At 37.5% G+C, this 25,339-nt stretch overlaps 1 protein-coding gene across 7 annotated transcripts in view; it reads left to right on the top strand.

Moving 5' to 3' along the window:
• PDE1A (phosphodiesterase 1A) overlaps positions 1-25,339 on the top strand; it is a 394,734-nt gene that overhangs the window by 308,028 nt on the left and 61,367 nt on the right. For 6 of the 7 annotated variants that reach the window (XM_027556059.1, XM_027556049.1, XM_027556069.1 and 3 more), the window contains 6 exons: positions 880-996; positions 1,835-1,975; positions 10,068-10,168; positions 15,649-15,774; positions 21,892-21,993; positions 22,102-22,222. In XM_027556059.1, the coding sequence (XP_027411860.1) occupies positions 880-996; positions 1,835-1,975; positions 10,068-10,168; positions 15,649-15,774; positions 21,892-21,993; positions 22,102-22,222 (708 nt within the window). The remainder of the gene's footprint in view (positions 1-879; positions 997-1,834; positions 1,976-10,067; positions 10,169-15,648; positions 15,775-21,891; positions 21,994-22,101; positions 22,223-25,339) is intronic. The other variant, XM_027556085.1, reaches the window with a different exon arrangement.

Below are 25,339 nucleotides of genomic sequence, written 5' to 3' on the forward strand. Positions count from 1 at the left end.
ACTATTACTCTACCTAGAAACAGTACTCTATCTCTCTAGAGCACCTGCATATTTAAAAAATATATATTTATTTACTTATTTTGGCTGTGCTGGTTACTCCTTGCTGAGCAGGTGTTTCTCTAGCTGTGGAGAACCGGGTCTATCCTCCCGTTGTGGTGCACAGGCTTCTCGTTGCAGTGGCTTCTCTCGCTGCAGAGCACAGACTCCAGAGCACGCGGGCTTCGGGAGTTGTGGCACGTGGGCCCCGTAGTTGCCGCTTCCGGCCTCTAGAGCACAGGCTCGGTAGTTGGTCTGCAGCATGGGGGATCTTCTCAGACCAGGGATTGAACCTGTGTCTCCTACATTGCCAGGCAAATTCTTTACCATTGAGCCACCAAGGAAGTATCTGCATCTTGAAAAAAATGAAGATTCAAAATATCAAAGGTCTAAACCAAATTAGTAGCTCTTAAAAGGTGGACGTTCAAGCAGTATTGTAGGTGTGTGGGTGGGGAAGATAAATTGGGGTTATCTTCCCTCTATCCCTCTGTTAAATCACCCACATAACCTGTAATTCTACCATAAAATTAGGCCCACTTTGGGAAAATGATTTATGGCTTTCATTTGGAGAAAGACTGAGGATAAGGGAGTTATAGTTCAGTATATCAAATTGGATAACCTTGGGATTAAGGGGAAGAACTTAAGTATTATTGACTTCACTGTTGTGGATCCATAGACACTGTGTCCCTGTCATATCAGATGCTGGTGAAAGTAAAGTCTGATGTGCTGAATTGAAATCTGACCTGCTGGATGTATGATTCTTGATCTTTCTAAGAATTTTTCATAGAAAGAAACAAAGCCATGTGATGTTGCCATCTAAAATATTTACTTTTTTTCCTACAGGATGTTGATAAATGGTCTTTTGATGTATTTGCCTTGAATGAAGCAAGTGGAGAACACAGTCTGAAGTTTATGATTTATGAACTATTCACCAGATATGATCTTATCAACCGTTTCAAGGTCAGAAACATGGAACAAAAGTAAAATGCTCTTAGAATGAGTTATCTGTGTGAGAGTGAAAATGCAAAACGTTGATTCATTAATCAATTCATCTAAAAATGTTTCTGGGTTGGCAGATCACAGAACTGTGGGGATGAGTTCACCACATGATATGGCTGTTCTCCACAAATCATTGACATTTCTTTATTTCCAGTGCGGTATCATAAAGCCATGATAGCGTCATTGCAACACGATACGAATGTCACCTTGAATTATTCATGGAACACTCACGTAAACATTGGAATCTGTGTCTTAAAGAAATATGAGTTTCCTAAAATACGAAATGAACTATTTCTGGCAGCTTTTCTTAAAATGAAAGGGCTTCTAATTAACTTCACTTAGAGCTATCTCAGCAACAAATTTGATTCAGATTTCTCAGTGTGTATCTATGGAGTCATGATATTTTTAGAGTTAGAAGTTACTTGGAGGTCATTTATTTTAACCTCCTTGAATTACTGATAGAAAAACTAGATTTTACCAGTTGTAATTGGAAATTTTTACACCTTTACAAACTAGCCTTCTTATTTGACTCTAGAAGATATAAAAATTTAAGACTGCTATATGGTTAAGACTGTTATTTCATCCATCTAAATTAAACATTTGGGGGTGATAATTCTCATCAGCATTGAAAACTGACAGATTAATGAACTGTTTTCTTGGAACAATCCGCATTTAACTTTAAGAAACTACTGCCCACCTCTGACTCACTAATGTGTCCCATCCCAAACATCTTTGTGCTCATGTTAACTCAGTGCCACTCTTTTGGTCAAAATATAATCATAATTATTACTTTCTGCAGATTCCTGTTTCTTGCCTAATTGCCTTTGCAGAAGCTCTAGAAGTTGGTTACAGCAAGTACAAAAATCCATACCACAATTTGATTCATGCAGCTGATGTCACTCAAACTGTGCATTACATAATGCTTCATACAGGTATCATGGTAAGAAAGTCTTTGTGACTGAAGTTTGTTAGTTTGCAACTTCTAATCCCATTCCCTTCTCATTGTTTCTTTAATACTCATAAAAGTATTGTAAGTATCTTCTGGATTTTTGAGGGTCAATAAGTTATCCATAATATACATTTTTAAAAAAATATTTTAATTCGGTGAAAAAAGATTTCCAGAAGCAAGTGAAAATATACTGAAATTTTTTCAAAATTTGGACCATATGGCATTTTCATTTGTAAATTCCTATGGCTCAGATAGATGGTAAAGAATCCACCTGCAATACAGGAGACCAGGATTCAATCTGTGGGTCGGGAAGATCCCCTGGAAAAGGGAATCACAACCCACCCCAATGTTCTTGCCTGGAGAATTCCATGGACAGAGGATCCTGGCAGGCTACCTGCTGTCTATGCTGTTGCAAAGGATCAGACATGACTGAGCGACTAACACTCACTCACTCACTTTCCCCATAGGAATCAACCTCCAGAAAAGTGACCTAGAAAAAAAGCCTTTGGAATAAAAGTTAGTTGTAGTGCTCTTCCCTCATTTCATTAACCAGGCTGACCTCACTAGCTTTTTCTCTTTTATACGCTTGTATCACTAATTACAATCAAATCCTAATAGATATTTTTGTAAATTATTCACGTGGATTTTTCCAAATTCTTCTTCTTCCTCTTTGCATCTGAATGGATCAGTTGATGACTGGGTAAATGGTTCAGCAGTGCAAATCCTGGGACAACAATGAGTAGATGATGGGAAGTCTGAGACAGCCTGGAATTCCTATAATGTCTCAGAGCATAGCATGACTTCCAAGAGATTAAAAAGGGAAGAGCAGTCCTTCCTTCTGAAGGTTCCAAACTGGGAGGGGTTCATCCCAAGGTATGAGTCATTGTTGAGATCCCCAAAATCTAAGTCCATTTTTGAATTCTCATGTGTTGACCTACGTGAAGCAGTATCATAAAACCCATGTAAGTAGAATAAGTAGAATGGTCTAGCAAACCCCATAATATACATTGCCTACCTGTTTAGATTTCAGACATCACGTCCTTTTTATTGGTGTGGGTCATTGGCATTCAGAGCTACATGACTAGGACTCCTCCATATTTCATCATTCTGCCCGAGACTGTATTCCTTACCTAGTGCCACACAAAGCCCTTACAGACACAATATGGAGCCCTGAAGATCTTGAAAACTTATAACAGGTACACGATTCTCCAAGTTTATTGTATACCTGTGTGTTATATACATTTCCCCCCAAGAATCTAGTGTTTTATTTACTACGTAAGATCCCTTTGCTATGATTTGTCGAAAAGTGTCTCACACAACGACTAAAGAAATTATCTATTTTACTTCTCCGTCTTTTTTTTGCCTCCTAAATATTGCAGATCCATCAATGCTTTGGGCTCAGATTCCACTCCTGCCTGGTGTTTCAATTATCTGTTTCTTCAAAACAAACTACTCTAAACCTCAATGGCTTATAACAATAATTTATCATATTTCTCAAGGGTTGTTGGTTAGAAGGTCCCAAACAGAAGGTTCTCACTTGGGGTCTCTCATGTGATTGTGACCAGCTAGAAACTATGGACACAGATATCTGAAGACATCACTGGGCAGGGATCCACAGTGGTTCAGTCATATGGCTGGCAGTTGAAATGGCTAATAGCTAAGAGCTCAGCTGTGCTTTTAATGAAGAAATTTTTTGGAATATCACTGCCAATTCAATAGAAATTCGCATTATATTGACAGGATCAGCAAGTAATATAACTGCTTTGGAGTTAAGGCCTGCTTTTGGGGAGGCAAAAACCAAAAACCTTTACTGATGCAGTAGCAAGATTCTCTTGTAACCTTCTAGAAGGCTGAATTATATGTAATCGTACCTTTGTATTCTCTCTTTAAGTTGTAAATATAGATATCACTCAGTTAAGGCATAAATGTGCCCAAGGAGCCAAATCAAATGTAGTCATGGTTGGACCTGGTCCTTGGTTGAAGTTTACTCATAATTCATTTGACACTTAAAGGGAGGAAGCAGAAGTTAGCAATAATAAGTAGAAACAAACATTCAAAGATATAGCTTTAAAATATTGTACAATTTTAAAAAGTAGTATGTATGACTTTCTTTATATCTGTTTCTCTTCCCAGCATATGTGCATTTCTTCCCGACCCAGGGATTGAACCCGGGTCTCCCGCATTGGAGGCAGATGCTTTAACCTCTGAGCCACCAGGGAAGCCCCATATGCATACACACATGCACACAGATTCTTATAAAGCTGGTTTAATCAGACTTCCTTGTTGCAGCTGTTCCTTGGACTCTGTTTTCCCTGGGTTTTATATGCATGGCAATTAGTGTGAAAACCAGAGTGCCTCCTGACTCCTGCACATGCTGTTACATGGGGAATAAATGCTGTAACATCTTCCTGGTTAGATCTGCTTGCTTTTTCCTTTCTAAGGCCTTGGTCTTGAATCTGATAGTGAGGTGGTTTTCATTTTACATGTTTATCATTTCCTGTTTTCTGAATTCTGTGGCATTGAAAAGTTAAATGAAATATTTAAGTGTTAGTCTGAAATGGAAACTGAACTAATTACGTTTCCTCAGAACAAAATAGAATGGAAAAGCTCTGCCTGCTTTGGTATAAAACTATCTGCTTTAATTATGAAGTATGAGGAGAAGATATATGCCATTTCAGGGTGGTAGATAACCAGGATGTTGTTTGCTTAAGTACTGCAAGTGTAAAGGCAACCAAATAAAAGTCTCCTAGTTCAGCTTTGCAATCTCTGTGCTAAAGATGACATTAAACAGATGAGGGATGCTATATTAGCGGGCAAATAGAGAAATTCAAACCCACAATGTGAGTTTACCCTCAGACTTGCAAGGAAGGCTTGTTCCAGAATCTAACAAGCTATTCCAACTTCTCTGGGAGACGGGAAATCTGGCCCAGCCTGGCATGACTCCTAGAAAGTTTAAATTGTTAGTAAAGATGACATAGTCACTTTTTGAGATACTAACCGATAATTATAACTTCACTATACTATAGCAGGTTTGGTTTAGAAACTTATTTCTAAATTCATCCTTTAACAAGAAAAGTGTTGGTGGACTCAATTCTTATCCCTTAGCTTGGCCATTACAAAAATAGTTGAGTTGGAGACTGTCAGTGTTGTCTAGGATCAGGAAAATACATTTAAACTAATGTGAAATTTTATGATTGATGATGAGAGGAAAAGCAAAATGAATTTTCAGTGTACTGACTATTTTGTCAAAACTAGGTTATACTACCAGCTCAACAGTTTTTTGCAAGCTATTTTAATAAGCTTTTTAGATTAAAAAAAAGGTGGTAGAAGTTGAGTATTAATTTTCACACATATGAATGTATTGGTTCTTTGAAACAAACAAACAAAAAATGCCTTATAGAAATATGCATTTAGCTGAAGATCCAAAGATTTGATATGGAGAAGACAGGGTCACTTACATTAATGTTTTAGGCAATGCCCTGCTGTTTCAGAACGGTCTTATCAGCATGGCGTTTACAGAGCACTCCAGTAGCAGCCTAACACTATCAGGTGGCCAGTGCAGCCTGTTAGCTGCGAAATGTTCACAGGACCGTTGCCTGAACGGGATTGCGATGGAGCCATTGTCCTTCAGTTTGTTGGCATCATATTGGGACACTCTCAGGCCTGGAGTAGGCAGTGCAGAGCTGATAAGACAGTTGACCCTCTGTCTCCGTCTCTCTCCTTGTGTCACTTGTTGCTCTGTGCAAGGTGACAGGGGCGTGTGGTAGCTTGAGCTGTTTGCTAAAGATCACCATGTACTGCCAACCTGCTTCCAAATGACTCTTTGAATATGAAACCATCTGAGAGCCTTGGCAAGAGAACACTTGTATTTGAGGGCTCCTGGCATTGTGTTCTCTCTGATACTGAGTCTAAGAGAAGTACTTGAAAACTATTCCTTTGGAACTTGCAGTCCTCTGACTACACCCAGAAATAGCCCCTCATACTTTGAAACTACTCAGTTTTTCTCCAGTCTACAAAAATATGCCACTATGTCTCTATTCCAAAACTACATGGAAATTCTGTTCTTGCAAATGACTTCCAATCCAACAGTGTTTGGAAGAGTGGACACAGTGTGGGCTTTCAAGGCAAGCAGATATTGATTTCAAACCTAACTTCCCCACTACCTAGCTTCCTTGCCGTCTACTTCTGTTCCCTGGTCACTAAAATGTGGTTTAATAATGCCGATCACCTTGCAGTATGACAGTGAGGAGTAATAATATCATATGTGTAAACCTAACCTAGTTCCTGAAACATAATAGCAATTAGTATGAATATTATATTTATTATACTATATATTAACTTATATGTATTATGTGTTAATACTATTATACTCACTTTCCACATTGGGTTAGTTATAGAAAACTAACTCAGTCTATTCAAAGGGATAGAGAAAAAAGGTTCAAAACTACCTGTAATGTAAGGGGTTATTAATTATGTTTTTTTAGATACACCAGGAACTAACAGGTTAATGTGACTTTCTAACCTAAAATTCTCCCAGCCTTCTACACACACACACATACACACACACACACATACATTCTCTGTTGTATACACACACACACAAAATTATTCAGATATGAAAATTACATCATAAGTCTTAAAGCTTTGTTAGCTTCTCTACCCATCAGTGTATCCAGTTAAATTATCTAGAAATTCTGCTTTTGAAACCTTAGAAGAATGTATTTAACATATTGCCTCCCTTAAATAATGAAGGCTATTGTCATCCACAGAAAGAACACTGTGATCTGTTGAAAGAACAGAAATTTTGGAATCAGAGAGATTTCAGTTTGAATTCCTGCCCTGCCATTTGAAAGCTATGTGACCTACTGCAGATTGATTCACTTCTTTAGGATTTGGCTGTGTTATCTGCCAAATGAGATTTAAAACTTACCTTGTGAATGGTAAATAGGGTGATTATAAAAATTAAATGAAACCATCTGCCTAAAATGTCCAATTAATGTTAGTTCCTTCTCCTTTCTTTCCATCAACACTGTACATGGTGTTAATGGCGGTTAATACCTTTCTCTGGTATAATTTGAGGGCTTTACAAGTAAGTCTGCCTGGGCACTTCTCTAGGCAAAATGCAAGTTAGATGAAGCACAATACCTACACTCCTCATGACTCTTCATTTTAACTCTTTATTTCTGTCCATTGGGAATAAGAAGAACTTAGGTTATGTACTGACCGCTGTTCTGGTTGGGAAGAGTGATATGATTCAGGTTTATTCTCTGTGACTTGTCCTCATGAGTCATTTACAAAATCCTTGAATTTAAGCAACCATTTTCTGAGTTAGAATTCTCATTTGACACCAGTATAAAATAAATTGTCAACTAAGGAGATAAAAATTAGCCTCCAGCTTTACTTTCACTAATATGAAATAGATGTATTTTTCAATTAAATGTGAATGTTCAATGTTTCTTTCTTCCCAAACTAGTTAAATTTAATTGTTAAGATGATAGTGTGACAATAAACAAGATGACTTCATGAAGGAAGTACTGTTTATGGGAGGCAGAGATTAATAAGACCAAAAACAGGAAGCATATATATAATCAATTTTGACAGCTAGGAAGATAACAATTTTAAATGCTTTGAGATAATCTATAATTAAAATTTATCTCTGATTTCCCACTTTAATTTTTTTACAATTGCTTCTTCATAGTCTCTGTTATCATAGTGGATATAAAATGTTGCTTTTAAAAATCACAGATAAGTCTGTAAATCTTAAATATAACCAATAGGAAATATTTAAGAAGATGGGTGATTTTTTTTCTAACAATTTTCTTTAATGAAGCAATGGATTTCTGGGGGTTACAAAATCTGGTTTAACTTAAATTGCTATTCATTTCATGGTATTTAATTCCATAGTCTCAATGGGGATATTGGAGGCTCAGTCCCAGTTCAGCCTGTAATATAAGTCTTTACGTCATTTCCTTTTAATGACTCACAATTAAATGAACCTATAAACACAATGCAGCTAGTTATATTAACTCTCCTTGGTTCTGAATATCATTTCTGCTTCAGTTATCAAACTGTGAGGCATTTATTTTTGAATTGCAATCTGTAAAGATATGTTAGTTCACTATTATTTTCCAGATCCAATACCTTAAACAGTATATTTAAGGAAATGAAAGTCACTCAGTTGTGTCCGACTCTTTACGACCCCATGGTCTATACAGTCCATGGAATTCTCTAGTCCAGAATACTGGAATGGGTAGCCTTTCCCTTCTCCAGAGGATCTTCCCACCCCAGGGATTGAACACAGGTCTCGACATTGCAGGTAGATTCTTTACCAGCCGAGCCACAAGGGAAGTCCATTTAAGGTAATAAGTTCAGTAAAATGCCATTTATTCTGTATTTACTATATGATAAGACTTAAAGTCCACAGGGGAATGGTCACTAATTCTCTTTTCATGGAAACTGTGCCTGAGAGAGTAAATAACTTATTTGCCAGGTTTAAAACCAGAATTCTCTGATTGCAGTCTCTTTCCACCATTCCCTATTACTTCCTCCTAATATTAAAACTGGTGAAATTCAATTCAACAGACAAATGTTAAGTTCCTACTATGTGCCAAATAACCATGATGTGTTATATGAAAGAAGCAAAGATGAATAAGACTGTGCCTTTTGGCAGCCATGAAACTCAACAGTGTCACCTCCACTGTTTGATTCATAGAGTGGCTTCTCCTTGACTTTTATTCAAAGTCCTAATTCATCAGCTCTAATCAAGGTCATCTACCGACTCTTTCCCATACTCCACCTTCTCTTTTCAGTCTCCCTTCACTTGACTCTCCAACACAATTGTACTATTAGCAGTGCAATTCCCATATAGGCCTCTACAGTACCCTTCCATATTTACTCTTTCTATTTAGAATCTCTCTGTTCTCAAGCTTGCATTTAACTACCAATATTTATCCATCCTTTGTCCAAGATCTACTGCCACCAAATAGATGTCCTATCTATACCTTTATTCTGTGAGTTTTCATCAAGTATGCATGTACTTTACATTGTATTTTTCTGCTACTTTGTGCAAAGCCTTTTCCATGTATATGGAATAAGACCATTAAGAGCAAGTTCCATGTCATTTTGGATCTTCCATTCCTGCCATCAAGTACTACCCACTTACAGTGCTCTCCAATAGAACTTCTGTGGTGATGGAGACATTTTCTGTCTGCACTGTTCTGTAAGATAGCCACTTGCCACTATTGAGCAATTGATATGTGACTACTGTGACTGAAAAAGAGAACTTAATTTTACCTATTTTTAATTTAAATAGTCACATGTGATTGTCCTATTGAACCATGCAGTTAAAGTGTCGCACAAAATGTGAGAGGTGAACAAACTATTGAATTACCTAAATGAACTTATAACAGTAGAGAAAATTTGTTAAACCATCCAATTGATAACAACAAAATATCAATGTATTTGAAGCAGTGCTCTGGATTTTATGTGAAAACATTTACTCTTTCATTGCTATTAAGTTTAACTGTATCGTCATAAAATAGATGTATTATGAAGAGCAAACGATAAACTCTTGGAAACTCTTCTAAATTTCTAAATGTAAAACTTAAAGTTCAGTTTCTCTAATGACCAAAGTAAACATTTTCAACTCTTTTCTCATAGTAAATTCTTCACAAAAGTTGAGCTAAAAGACATTTTAATATTGTATGAGTCATATGTTAAAAATTACTGCACTCTAAATGATTTCATTTAGAGTTTGGGTAAGATTAGCCTTACCCAAATTGGTAAGGCTGTAAATTCAAAATTCATTTAGAGCTCACCTTTTAAATGATAGAAAATTATCATTTTTTCCAATTAACAAGGAAAATTATAATGTCTAGATTTTTAACTTACAAGTCATTAAACAATCATCAACCTTGTGAAGCATCCACTATGTACAGTTAATGGAGATGAAAAAGGGAAAATTATTTAAACTTCATAAAAAGAATTTTATATAATGATTTATACTGTGTGCAATGAAGCTTTCTATAGAAAGACAACATTGACTCTACTTTTGATGTGATGGAATCTTTCCTTAATTTAATAGCACTGGCTCACTGAACTGGAAATTTTAGCAATGGTCTTTGCCGCTGCCATTCATGACTATGAGCATACAGGGACTACAAACAATTTTCACATTCAGACAAGGTAAGGTAACAGATTAACTTTCATAAGTTAAAATTTGACATTTGTTTTCCTGAGTATTACTTATTCCTTAAGAGGATTTCAAAATAATAATGAAGATGTCTAAAAAAATGAATTTAATAGATTTTAGCAAAATGCCTTCAGCTGCAAACACTTCGGTCAGTTCCTATTTATTAAGAATCTTTTATCTTTTTGTGGCATATTTAGCAATTTAAAGAACATAAAAATGTATAAGATCGTTTTTCTGTGCCCAGAACTTATGTTAAACTGTCACGCAAGTCAGACATTTATTCACTGGAACAAATCTTGCATCATTTGTTTGATGTCAGTTTCTCAGTTTCATGTCAAGGCATCAGTTTAGTGTCATTATGTATTTGAAAGAATGAAAATTTATTTTTGAAAAAAAATCTAAAAATAAAACAAATCTTATTTCCAGGTTAATAAGCAATGTTAAAACAATTAGAAAATTGGATTTTTAATTGTGGTAATAATGGTAGTTATTAGAATCAAAATATCAGAGTAGAGGTGCATTAGTTGGTGAAGGCTGTCACACAATACTACAGTTTGGGTGGTTTAAATAACAGACATTTTCTCAAAGTCCTAAAGACTGAACATGCAAAATCAAAGTGTAAGCAAGTTTGATTTCTTCCGAGGCCTCTCCCCTAGGCTTCCAGATGGCTGACTTCTTGCTGTGTCCTCAGTGACCTTTTTCCTTGCTTGAGCATACCTTGGAGTCTCTTCCTGGTCTTACAAGGACATCAGTCATGTTGGATTAGGGCCCCACCCTTATGACCTTTTTTAACATTAGTTGTGTCTTTAAAGGCCTTAGCTTCAAATGCAGTCACATTCTAAGGTACTGGGGTTAGGATTATAAACATAATTTGGGGGAATTCGTTCAGTCCTTAATAGAAAGGGGCTTTAAGCTCTTTCTGGTTGCAAAGAGATCTCATTGCTCGAGAGGCAGAATTTGGTCCAGGATCATCAGGATCTGATTCACTTATATACACGGGATCCTGAATTTCCATGTCTTCCACTGGTCAGAGATGGTTAAGATGGAGATGTAAGTTAAGAGACTGATTTCACTCTGGAACTACTGTAGATCTCTCTTCTTGTTGAGGGAAAACTAAGCTGAAATATTTTTTGTTGTTTATTTTTAGCTCCTAGAGTAGATTGAGATTTACATAAAAATTTAACAGAAAGTACAGGGCTCCCAAGTACTCCTTCCCCAACCCCACAGTTTCACCTGTTTTTAATATCCTGCCTCAGGTGTGGTACAGTTGTTACAACTGATGAACCAATATTGATACATTATTATTATCTAAAATCTATAGCCTACATTTGGAGAAGGAAATGGCAACTCGCTCCAGTATTCTTGCCTGGAGAATCCTGTGGACAGAAGAGCCCTGATGGGCTGCTGTCCATGGAGTCGCACAGAGTCGGACAGGACTGAAGCAACTTAGCATGCATGCATAGCCTACATTACAGTTTACTGCTTGTGTTATCCATTTTATGAGCTTTACAAATGTATAATGCCAAGTATCTACTATTACAGTATCATCCATAAGAGTTTCACTGCCCTAAAAGTCCTCTGTACTTCATCTTTTCATTCCAGTCTCCCTCCTTCCTGCTTTAACCACTGCAATCCCTGATCTTGTTAAGGTCTCCAGTTTTGTCTTCTCCAAATGTCATATAGTTGAAATAATACAGTATAAAGCCTTTTCAAACTGGTTTCTTCTACTTAACAATATGCATTAAGTTTCCTCTATGTCTTTTCATAAGTTGATAGCTCATTTCTTTTTATTACTGAATAATATTCCAGTGTGTGGATGTCCCAGAGTTCACTTATTCAACTACTGAAGGATATCTTGGTTTCCTCTAAATTTTAGAGTTTGTGTAAATGTTCATGTGCAGATTTTTGTGTGGTCTTTTTTTGTGCACTTTTTTAACAGCAATATTTTTAAAACTGACTTCCTAACTATAGGAATTTGTTGTTTTATGTGGGGAGCATAGAAACATTAAAATACTTGGCATTTTAGAGCTTCAAGGGATCCTACAGTGACTGAGATCCACATTCTATAACCTCTGGTCTAATCCCCACAGTCTAAGAAAAGAAAACAAAGATCTCAATAGAGGAAATTACCTAACTATATGCACATAACCACCTGATGGCAGTAGCAGGGTTGAGAAACTGAGATGAGGGACACTTGCTCTCAATCCAGTCTACTTAATGTAACTCTGCTCCCATGGCCAAAGACAGACATATAACAGTCATAACAGTCTTTTATGCTAAAGGCTATAAAACAGTCTTTTATAGCCTTCAATGGATGGACTTGAAAATTATGGCCCCTTGACAGAGACAGAATAGTTTGAATTCAGACAATGAAATGTTGGAGAAAGCATTCTGTCTATCCTTACAGTCTCCCAGATTAAAAGAGCATAAGTGACCAGGAAGACCTTGAAGTCTGGTTGTGCAGCAAGAATATTACTAACCACACATTTACAGCATATAGAGATGTCTTGTTTTCGTTTGTGTTAAACATCAAAGGAAAGGGAAACTATGCAGATCATTTTTGCTTAGCAAAGGCTCTTCTACATCCACTAAATTCATAAGTGGGATTTTAAAGACAGCTCATTATTGAGCTGAGTATGGTCACAGTTTTGGGAATTAGAGAAGGGAGCAAGCGATTTGCTTCCAAAAAAACATTTCTTTACTTTGCAAAGTAAAGGCAATGGACTGGCCTCCAGCAGCAGTATAAATTATCATTCCTAGCTTTCTCCTTTTATCACTGATTTACAACTGGATGAAGATTCACAACTTACTTTAGACAGCAGAGAAGAAAAGTAGATGATGAAAAAGAAGGAGGAGGAAAAAGAGAAGGAGAAAGAGGAGAGGGAGGAGGAAGATGAAGCGGAATACACTTTTTACCATTTTATATTAAGAAGCTTTGTATAAAAAGTGAGGGGAAGGTCTAGTATTTTATTTATTTTCTTATAAATTTTCTATTAGGATCAATTATTTAATGGATTAATTCTACAAGAACTTGAGCATTTTATGAACAAAAAGTTTGCAGTGATCACAGATACAACAATATGATGTGCTTTTAGAAGCTCTATTGGCTTCATATTTTGTCCAAATATTGTCCAGTATTGGTCTTATGTTACTGATATTAATAATTTCTATTTTGTATTATTCTTTGTTATTTGTATTTAGAGTTGCTTTTCTAATATGGAAACCTATTTACTAGATAATGCAAAATGTCTGAAAAATAATTTAAAACATGGTGCAAGGTTAGATTTGAGTTCAACACAGACATTATAAGCCATAGAGATCCTTGAAAGTGTAAAAAATAGAGATAATTTCCTCTTTGTGAAAAGCAAATGCTAAGCTACATGTTACCATGGACACTGAGTATTGCTTAGAATTTTGTTCTTCCCATAGCAGTCATAGATTATCTCAAACATTAAAACCATTCTGTATTCTCAGCATCTTGTTGGATTTATGAGACAAAATCACATAGACTTTGCTGTAATTAAATCTGATTAAAAAACACATCTTTGCTTGTTGCTGAAAGGAAGAAATAGTGATGCTTAGATCCCTATCATACAATAAACTTGACAAAATGACCATGGCTAAATCTGAGATTGTATGACACAAAATATGTGATTTGCAAATCACAGTTCTATCCATGATCTCAGCAAATTTCTGAAGATACTTGCACAAAATATATTTAATTTTCTCTCAAAAGGATTGCATATATGTGTTCCTAGTTCAGTTTTCTGTATATTGACCTGTGATTATTGATAATAAAATTTAAAAGGAAATGACCTATTAGGCACTAGAATAGTTACTTCCTCTTTTGTTTCCAGAACTATTATAAAAGTGGAATAACATATGCAGATAGCTATCACCTCCCCGCAATAGATTTCCTTTTAAATTTGATCTTTAACAAAGAAGCAAATGCAATACAATGGAACAAAGGCAGTCTCTTCAACAAATGGTGCTGGAACAACTAGAGAGCCACATTAAAAAAAAAAAAATCCAGACACAAACCTTCATTAATTTAAGATGAATAATAGACCTAAATGTTCACAGAAATTAATTTAAGATGAATAATAGACCTAAATGTAAAATGAAAAACTCTAAAACTCCTAGAAAATAACATAGGAGAAAATCTAGATGATCTTAGGTATAGCAAGAGAGTTACAAGATTAGCCAAAGAGTAGGAGAAAATGTTTTCAAAAGGTGCATATGATAAAAGATTATTGTACAAAACATATAAAAAACACTTAAAACTCAACAACAAGAAAACAAACAGCCTGGTTTTAAAAATGCTCCTTAACAGACACTTCACCAAAGAAGACACACAGATGATAAATTAGCTTATGAAAAGATTCTCCATATTATATGTCATCAGGGATATTCAAATTAAACAATGAGATATCACTATGCATCTATTAGAAAGGCTAAAATCCAGAACATTGACAGCACCAAACACTAGCGAAGATGTGAATCAACAGGAAATCTCAGGCGTCACTGATGGGAATGCAAAATGATACAACCATACCGGAAGACGGTTTGGTAGTTTCTTATGAAACTAAATATATTCTCACCATATGAGCTGATAATTACTCTCCTTGGCATTTACCCAAAGGAGCTGAAAACTTATGTACACATGAAAACCTGCACATGGATATTTATAGCAGCTTTATTCATAATTGCCAAAACTTGAAAGCTACTAACATGCCATTTAGCAGGTGAGTGGATAAATAAACTGTGATACACCTAAATAATGTAATATTATTTAGTGCTCAGAAGAATTGACCTATCAAGCCATGAAAAGATATGAAGGTAACTTACATGCACACTTAAAGGTACAAGCATCCAATCTGAAAAGGCTACATAGAGTCATATGACATTCTAGAAAAGGCAAAACTGTGAAGAAAATAAAAAGACGAGTGGTTGCCAGGTATTAAGGGGATGGGAAGGGAAGTCTGAATTGGCAGCTCACAAAGGATTTCTAGAGCAGTGAAAATACTCAGTATAATACGTTAATGGTAGATACATGTCATTTTACATTAGTCCAATCCCATAAAATTTACACCACTAAGAGTAAACCCTTAATGTAAACTATGGTCTCTGATAACAATGTTTATGTAGGTTCATCAGTTCTAATAAATGTACCTCTGTGGTTGGGAATGTTAATAATGGGGGAGGCTATGCATGTGTGGGACCAAGGGATATATGGCAAATCTTTGTACATTCTGCTCAATTTTGTTGTAAACCTAAAATTGCTCTAAAAGTCTGTTTTTTAAAATTGTTATACAGTGTAAAACAAAAAGGAAACTAAGTACCTCTGTAAATTTAGGTGTTCAGTTATTGGATTTTTACTGATATTATTATGCCTTATGACTTGAGTATTGTTAATAGATACTCATGAGGTCTGAAGAAATCCTCTAGTAGGCATTTTGTTTTTATTTCTTAGGTCAGATGTTGCCATTTTGTATAATGATCGCTCTGTCCTTGAAAATCATCATGTGAGTGCAGCTTATCGCCTTATGCAAGAAGAAGAAATGAATGTCCTGATAAATTTATCCAAAGATGACTGGAGGTGAGTTTCAGAGGAAATATAGAGGAATTTAATTTCAGGGAAAATGCTATGTGATTTAACATGAAGGAAACAGATGAAAGGCAATCCTTTAATCACAAAACAAACTAAATTCCCCTTGACTGGAAGATTAGTACTGGAAGACTATTCAGGAACAAGGCTCTGTAGATGGAGCTGAACTATTTCAAGGCCAATTCAACATCTATATGCATCATAACCAATCCAAAAGACCACGTATCACATAACACCTTAAGATACATAATTACATACTCCTTGAAATGGTGCTAAAGTGCTTAGTCACTCAGTCGTGTCCAACTCTTTATGACCACATGAACTGTAGGCCTCCAGGCTGCTCTGCCCATGGACTTCTCCAGGCAAGAATTGTGGAGTGGGTAGCCATTCCCTTCTTTAGTGGATCTTCCTGATCTAGGGATTGAACCTGTGTCTCCTGCATTTCCTGCATTGCAGGCTGATTCTTTACCATCTGAGCCACCAGGAAAGCCCTCCTTGGAAGGGAGTTCTGCTCAATTGTACCGATATGTGGTCTTACATTCATTCAGAATTTTTGTGTCTGATTCCTTCATATATTACTTTTCTGTACATGGATATGAGCTTTTCCAAAAAACAAAAACTCAACATTTGGGGAAAAAACTACAAATATGCTAAAATGACCTAGATGCAGAGGGTAATCTTAAATATTGCTCCAAACCATCTGTATTCTTAAAAAAGATTTACATGAAAAGGTATTGCTTATTGCCATGCAGGAGAAAATAATAAGATATACCCCTGCCACTTAGCATACATTTCCTCTTTTTCTCTTGATCCTCTCTGGTCATCATTGTCCCCTTCATTTACTATAGGATTGCCAGATACATCAAATAAAAATAAAGGACATACAATTAAGTGTAAATTTCAGATAAACATAGAGATTTTTTAGCGTAAGTACATCCCTAGTTAGCTCAATGGTGGGGTTAATGGCGACCTCCTCTAAGAGGGCTTATGCCGTACCCAAGCCTGCTGCACCCAGAGCCCCTGTCCCTGTGGCAATCCACTGCTGACCTGTACCTCCACAGGAGATGATCAAACAGTTCTGTCCCAGTCTTTGTGGGGTCCCTGGGTCCTGGTGCACACAAGGTTTGTTTGAGCCCTCTGAACGTCTCTGGCAGGAATGGGGTTTGATTCTAAACTTGAATTCCCCTTCCTAACATCTTGCTGGGGCTTCTCCTTTGTCCTTGGACGTGGGGTATCTCCTCACAGCCACTCCAGCACCTACCATCTTACTGGGGTTTCTCTGACCTTGGACGTGGGGTATCTCCTCATGACTGGTTCGGCGAAGTGCAGCCACCGCTCCTGATCTTGGACATGGGGTATCTCCTCTCCACACAAAACTGTGATCAATAGACTGAAAACATGCTCCTTAAGTTCCTTGGCTACATCCTTCAGGTTGCCCAGGACTAACTCCAGATCCTCCATGATGATCTTGATCTGTTCCTTCACCTTGGTTTTTTTGGGGTTCCAACAATATTAGAGGGCCTACAAAATCACTGCAAATGGTGATTGTAGCCATGAAATTAGAAGGCGCTTGCTCCTTGGAAGAAAAGTTATGACCAACCTAGACAGCATATTAAAAAGCAGAGACACTACTTTGCCAACAAAGGTCTGTCTAGTCAAGGCTATGGTTTTTCCAGTGGTCATGTATGGATGTGAAAGTTGGACTATAAAGAAAGCTGAGCACTGAAGAATTGATACTTTTGAACTGTGGTGTTGGAGAAGACTCTTGAGAGTCCCTTGGACTGCAAGGAGACCCAACCAGTCCATCCCAAAGGAGATCGGTCCTGAATATTCATTGGAAGGACTGATGCTGAAGCTGAAATTCTAATACTTTGGCCACCTGATGCTAAGAGCTAACTCATTGGAAAAGACCCTGATGCTGGGAAAGATTGAAGGCAGAAGGAGAAGGGGACGACAGAGGATGAGATGGTTGGATGGCATCACCGGCTCAATGGACATGAGTTTGAGTAAACTCCCGGAGTTGGTGATGGACAGGGAGGCCTGGCTTCCTGCAGTCCATGGAGTCGCAAAAAGTTGGCCATGACTGAGTGATTGAACTGAACTGACATCCCTAGTATTCTGTGACCTACTTATATTTTTTAAAAAGCCTTTATCTTTAACAAAGATCTCATTAAATCAGTTAACATGCTGAAAACAATCCAATTTCTGATGCAAACATCAAAGTTTTGTTTGTTTTATAATTTAAATCAAACTAAAAAGAAATGTCCAAACAAGTAACCTGGGATTAAGATCTGCCTTAAAATAAAGAAATAAGAGGTTAATTTAGAGTTTAAAAGAGGCCCTAATTTCCCATCGTTATTTTTTTCAAATATTCAAACTTTCTGGTATTTCAAGGCCAGAAAAAATATGGGCTCACTTTTACAGACATAGAAAAAGCTCTAATGTGGGAGGAAAGAGGCATTTTGTTTTGGGAACCCACTTCAGGTCTTACATTTCATTCCACAGGAAACATAGCCCAGTTGGGTCACCAACCTAGGAAGGATCTAATCATAAAAGGCACCACTGTTGGGTATGTGGAAAATAGAAAGGTAAGGGTAGAATCAGGTGCCGAGTTGGTTCCTAAGGTCCCAGAGATTGACTATTTCCATCTAGAATATTAATTTATTTCTTCATCAGTGATTATCCTTCCCAGGGGTTATATTTGCATTATTAATTTTTGTTATTCCTTTGAATTAACCCTCTTCTTCTCTAAGTTGATTCTGTTGCTGTTTCAGTGTGATATTTTTCTGTTACACTCTTTTCTTTCACATCTTTATTATTTATTCTAATAGTTTGGTCCTGTAATATTTTATATTTTTGTACAGTAGCTTACTGTACAAAACAAGTAGCTTACTGTACAAAACATCCTAATTGAATGGTTTTATAATTTTTTTTTTTTTTTTTAGCCACGCCACACAGCTTATGGGATCATAATTCCCCCACGAGGGGTTGAACCTGTGACCCTGGCATGCTTGTACCAAGTCCTAACAACTGGACTGCCAGGAAATTCCCAAATTTGTTTAACAAATACCATAATATTGTTACTGGGTCCAAGCTTGCTCTGTTTGCTGCACAACAGGCCAGTGAATCCTAGAGACGAGGTGTTGAGGCAAGGAAGAGACTTTAATCGGGGAGCAGTCAGACAGAGAAGATGGCAGGCTAGCACCTCAAAATAGCCATCTTATTGGTGTCTGGATGCCAGGGTTTTTTTATAGATTAAAGGGGAGGGGAGGTGAGAAATCAAAGGGAAAAGGCTATTAATGTTGCAAACATCTCCTAGAATGGCAAACCTCAGGCAGGGAATGTGTTCATTTCTTCCTTCCTGCCATCCACAGCTGGACAGGGTTGTGAACAGAGGCACTTGAGTTTAACAGTCAGGCAGAGGAGCAAGATTCTCTGAGGCAAACCACTCTGTATGAATATAATAACAAAAGCAACAAAAAGCACATCAAAGAGACAGTTCCAACATGGAGTCAGAATTGGCTTCCTCCCTGAAGCAATATCACATGATTTATGAGTTGACTTATATATGATTGATGATACGGTAGAATTTAACAAATCCAACACTGTTTCCAAAAGCTATAAAAATGCATTTGCGAGTATAACCTTAATCCTATTTCACCAAGAATTAAAATATGGATAGCTTTTTAAAGACTTGTAGGTTTTCTGTTTGCATATCTATTTCTTCAAGTAACTTTAGTAACCATAAATGCAGCGATATTTAAATTTTGGCAAGAAAAATTTATAAAGAATACATTTCCTTTGTGTACTAGTTTATTGATATATTATTAGTTGATTATTGATTACACCTAGCATTTACTGATTACTTTTACAAAACAGAATTCAACTGAGTAAATTTTAAAGATCTTACTGACTTTATCCAACAATTCATGAATTGGGCAAAATCCCATCTAGCAGATAAAAAGGAGCTCCTAATAACTACAAAATGGCAGAATTTTATAAGTAGAAACAGGCAAGACAAGAAAGTTATTCTAGCAAGGATCTGATTGTTTCAGGCAAAGTCAGCTTTTGTGGGGGTATAATAGGAGAAGGCAATGGCACCCCACTCCAGTACTCTTGCCTGGAAAATCCCGTGGATGGAGGACCCTGATAGGCTGCAGTCCATGGGGTCACTAAGAGTCAGGCAAGACTGAGTGACTTCACTTTCACTTTTCACTTTCCTGCATTGGAGAAGGAAATGGCAACCCACTCCAGTGTTCTTGCCTGGAGAATCCCAGGGACGGGGGAGCCTGGTGGGCTGCCGTCTATGGGGTCGCACAGAGTCGGACATGACTGAAGCGACTTAGCAGCAGCAGCAGCAATAGGGGTCTATCAGGCAGATTTCCTCCCTAGTGCTGACCAGATAATTGGTTTAAGTTTTCACTCCTGGGGGAGGTTAAAACTATAAATTAGGTATTAAATCTTGGTTTGATGTGAGTTTAGCACAAATACTGCACTTTGGGTCTGTGTTTCTTTTTTCACATTACATCTGCAAACTACAATGTATTTATTAAGTCTTACAGATTTCATAAAGCTTTGCTCTCATTTTTCCTACTTAACATGAAGGTTTTGGTACAGTGGGTATTGCAACATGGATATCTCATAATTTAGAAGAAAAAATGTAACTGAGAATAATTGTATTAACTTCTTTGATATCTGCCATTCCCTTAATATTTGGGTAAAAGTATATTCTAAGCAGGCTATCCAATATCATGAACAGTAAGTAATCAGAGTATTGTTTTCTCATTGCTGCCATCCTAAAAACCCAGATGAATTGAGCACCCATAATTTTCAGCAAGAATCTCCAATCTGTGTTGTTTTTCAAACAAATCATTCAATCATACCAACTTTAGGTAAAACATCTTTGACACAAGATCATAATTCAAGTTTGCCATACACTTGTAATTTAGCTTACTCTACTGGCCACAGAATAAAAATAAAATATGATTTCCAGCATAAGTGACTTGTTTACCTATCTGTACTGAGCAAGCAATGAGTTGTAGAACATGCAAGGCTTTGCTGGGGTTACTCATCTCCTGCTTAGCGTGAGAATGATTTATTCATGCATAGGCTTTGTGATATGGTCACCATGTTTACAGTGTCTTGGTTATGATTTCAACAGTACCAAGAGCTCTGTCTATGATATGTAGGCTCAAGGTCCCCAGAGCTTAAACAGAGAATTCCCAGTCACTGATAGTCTTGATTTCCTGGAGGTCTTATGATAGAAACTTGATACAATGCAGTGGTCCAACTGCCAGCTTTGGTAGTACTCCTCTTGCGGTTGAGTCTTATCTCTGCTATATACTAGCTGTGTGACTGGGCAAACAACCCAGTCCTCTTGGATTGGAAATAATAGTGCCCCTCACATAGAAAGCACTTAAAACACTGTCTGGATGGAATAAATATTGAATAATGGTGCTAGTTTTACTAATAGTAAATTCTTCCTTTAGAGTGGTTTTTCTCTAAAATTGGTTAGGATCCTTTCTGATATTAATTATTTCTAAAAGTAATATTTAGAAAGTATGAGTGGGGAAGGGTTGTGTGTATGGGAGGGAAAGCATGCAGGTCTTTAAAAGGAGATGTTACATAGCATCATTCACAGATTGCTCTCCTGGCGACATCCTAAAGCCAAACTTCTATAAGCTCTTTGATATTTAAAAATGTAGCATCTTTTCTGCTCATAGCATTAGAAAAAATAAAATGTAATTCTTTTTTTTAAATTTTATTTTATTTTTAAACTTTACAATATTGTATTGCTTTTGCCAAATATCGAAATGAATCCGCCACAGGTATACATGTGTTCCCCATCCTGAACCCTCCTCCCTCCTCCTTCCCCATACCATCCCTCTGGGTCGTCCCAGTGCACCAGCCCCAAGCATCCAGTATCGTGCATCAAACCTGGACTGGCAACTCGTTTCATACATGATATTATACATGTTTCAATGCCATTCTCCCAAATCTTCCCACCCTCTCCCTCTCCCACAGAGTCCATAAGACTCTTAATATTAAATGTTTCACTTGAGAACAAAGAAAAAAGGCCAAACTTTTCTGCTTTTGATGACTCCACAGGGATCTTCGGAACCTAGTGATTGAAATGGTGTTGTCTACAGACATGTCGGGTCACTTCCAGCAAATTAAAAATATAAGAAATAGTTTGCAGCAACCTGAAGGGTAGGTTATAATTTTGTTTTCATATTAAAGATCTGTGGGCTTGGACTTGGAAAAGACTGTGGTTGGTTATTTTGTGCTGATAATGTGAGCATGCCCTTGTTTTGACAGGCTTGACAAAGCCAAAACCATGTCCCTGATTCTCCATGCAGCAGACATCAGTCACCCAGCCAAATCCTGGAAGCTGCACCACCGATGGACCATGGCCCTAATGGAGGAGTTTTTCCTACAGGTGCCTCTTTCACATTGTCTGGGCAAATGCTTTTGGCAATAGCGGCTGTGCATATTAACATGCATCTTATCTGTACAGAAACCAGACCTTGTGATGTGACATTACCAACTGGCCACACCACATTCTTGGGACTTCAGGCAGAATTTATTAATCTCTCAGATAAATGTATTAAATAATCCTATGTAGTATTATACATGTTTTAAAGAGGGTCAAGTTTTGGATCTTAGATGCCAAGCTAAGAGAGAAGGAAATGAACAGAATAGAGTTGTTATCAAAAGGTAAAATGCTAGGATTAGGGTTTTCAAAGACAGAAAATAGCTTTCATCATAAAAAGGGAAAGGGAGGATGTGTAACACTTCTGCATACATCTTTTTGTTTGGAATTTATTTACACATGCATAGCTTCAAGGATGGCTGAGAAATATAGTTTTTAGCTGGATGAACATGTACCTAACTGCAAGAAGCTATTGTTATGTGAAAAAGCAAGCCTGGATATTGTCAACAAAAAATTAATCAATAGCCTATATAAGAAAGAGATGGAAAATTTTATTTGAGTCAAACTGAGAATTATAATCTAGGAAAGTCTCTCAGAGAGTTCTGAGAACTGTTCTGAAGAGGTAAAGGGGGAGGACAGTATATATGTGATTTTGGCAAGAGGGGTGCATGTAATCAGGTACATGTCTCCACAGAAAGTTGCTGCTAGTCACTAGGAACAGACATCTTGGTTATGCTTTTCTAAGTATGGAAAGATACAAGAATCCGGGTTCATAAGAAATTTCTACTGAAAATATTTAACTGTCTAAGGGCCAGTTCTATCCGTTTCCCTAGAACAAAGTGCCTCATTCTCCTCTTCACTCTGAATTCCTTTTAGCGTGTGTTATAAATCAGCAACCACAGTGGCTAATGACTTCTTGTAGAACTGGATGGTGGGCAGTATTCTTTATTTTACAATCTCTTCCCTTTGTTGTTGCTGCTGCTGCTGCTAAGTCGCTTCAGTCATGTCCGACTCTGTGTGACCCCATAGATGGCAGCCCACCAGGCTCCCCCCGTCCCTGGGATTCTCCAAGCAAGAACACTGGAGTGGGTTGCCATTTCCTTCTCCAATGCATGAAAGTGAAAAGTGAAAGTGAAGTCGCTCAGTTGTGTCCGACCCTCAGCGACCCCATGGACTGCAGCCTTCCAGGCTTCTCCGTCCACGGGATTTTCCAGGCAAGAGTACTGGAGTGGGGTGCCATTGCCTTCTCCACCCTTCCCTTTAGGTCCTAATTTTGACTAAGATTTAGGAGACATTTCATGACCAGTTTGTCCCATGGTGCTAGGAATGCTCATTCCCATGTCAGGCAAGTGTTTCATTGATAACCCACTCAATATACTATTCCTGGACTGTACTCATTAACAGTGGCCAAAAACTTCTGGAACACTTGTCATACTATTCTGTTATAGTTCAGGAAAGGGTTTCATCTTGTTGCTTCTTCCAATACCTAGAGTTACACTTTTATAATCATTGGTCCTATAGAACTGAGTATTTGATCAGTTGTTACAAGCTGCCTAATCATTAATTTTATTTGAGTCTCAGCCACACATTTGGTAACACAAGCAACAATAATCATGAAAAATCAGCAGAATACAAATGATAGACCTAGTAACATTAATAAGTTTATGTGAGTACTTAAGAACTTCCGTTAGGTATGGTCCATATCTCCCCAGGTCACCTGACCAGTCTGTTGTGCACCAATCACTGTCTTTAAGGGAAATGACGTATTGGCATTGTACATAAAGTTCATCAAAGACGGCTGCACATACAAAGCAAGCAGTGGGTCATCTTGACTCCTTGTGACGTTGAAAAAGTTATGTTATTTTCTAAGGAGGGACATGGCTGGTGCCAGAAGGAGAAAAACTCATCTTTATGATTAAGCAGGTATTTCTGCCCCTGGTGTGGTTTGGTTAATGCCTAATGCATGTGTACAATGGACACTTGAGGGGAGGGAAAAGGCCCAAATGGGCAGCAAGAAATTATGTTTAAATTTTCCTTGTATTGCCTTGAAATGTGAATTTTCACTTCATCAACATGGAGAATGACCAGCGTTCTCTACAACATGCATACGTGTTCTTTCCTCTATGGCGTCCCTCTTCTGTCTCTACTCCCACTTGGGGTTCTAGAGTATAGTGCATCAGGTAACTCAGGAACTTTCTACACTTACAATTATAATTTTATTATAAAGAATACAACTCAGAACAGCCAAATAAAGATGCATAGAGGGCAAGGTTTGGAAGGGCCCCAGACATGGAACTTCCATGCTTTCTCCCCATAGAGACAGGGTATGCCACCTTCCTGGTACAGTGTGATCACCAGCCAACATGTGCTGCTCAGCTTTGGGGTCAGGAGTTTTTATGGGGGGCTCATTTCATAGGCATGATTGATTAAATCATTGGCCAATATAATGGAAGTCAATCTCCAGCCCTTCTTTCATACCAGGAGAGCAGGCTGCCCCAGTATTCCAGGCCTCTAATCCTGTGGTTATTCTCTCTGGTGACCAGCTCCATCCTGAAGCAATCTATGGGGTCTCAGCCATTACTCAGACAATTGTTTCATTTTTATTTATTTATTTGACTGGGCCAAGTCTTCGTTGCAGCCTGTGGGATCTCCCTTGTGTCGCGTGGAATCTTTTGTAGTGGTGCGTGGACTCCAGTTGTGATGCATGTAGAAGGGCCCGTTTTTCAGAAGGAATGAAGGAGAGTAATTAGATGAGCTAACTCCCTTAAGTAAGTTGTTTCAAGAAGGCCAAGCTAGTGCATCTTCCCCTCCTTTCACAATTAAATTTCCCTAGAGAATTAGTGATCCCTCAAATTCTACCCTCAGTCTTAGAGTACCCTTCACGCCTGTGGTCAGGAGCTTGCTATGTGCTTGCTGCAGATGTTGCTTCTGAGATTAAAAGCACTTTGGTGAAAGAGGTTTCTCAAGATACCTGTACTTCACCCTTTTTTAATCTTCTTCATTACTTTAAAACTATAGAAATTATTTTGGCTTCAGAGAAAATGCAGAAGTGAAACAAGAAAAATGTGCCATCAAATCACTGGGTTTGACATCTTGTTGACAGCTGTCAGAGCATTTCACTCT

The sequence above is a fragment of the Bos indicus x Bos taurus genome, chromosome 2 (assembly GCF_003369695.1).
Source record: "Bos indicus x Bos taurus breed Angus x Brahman F1 hybrid chromosome 2, Bos_hybrid_MaternalHap_v2.0, whole genome shotgun sequence".
NCBI lineage: Eukaryota > Metazoa > Chordata > Mammalia > Artiodactyla > Bovidae > Bos > Bos indicus x Bos taurus.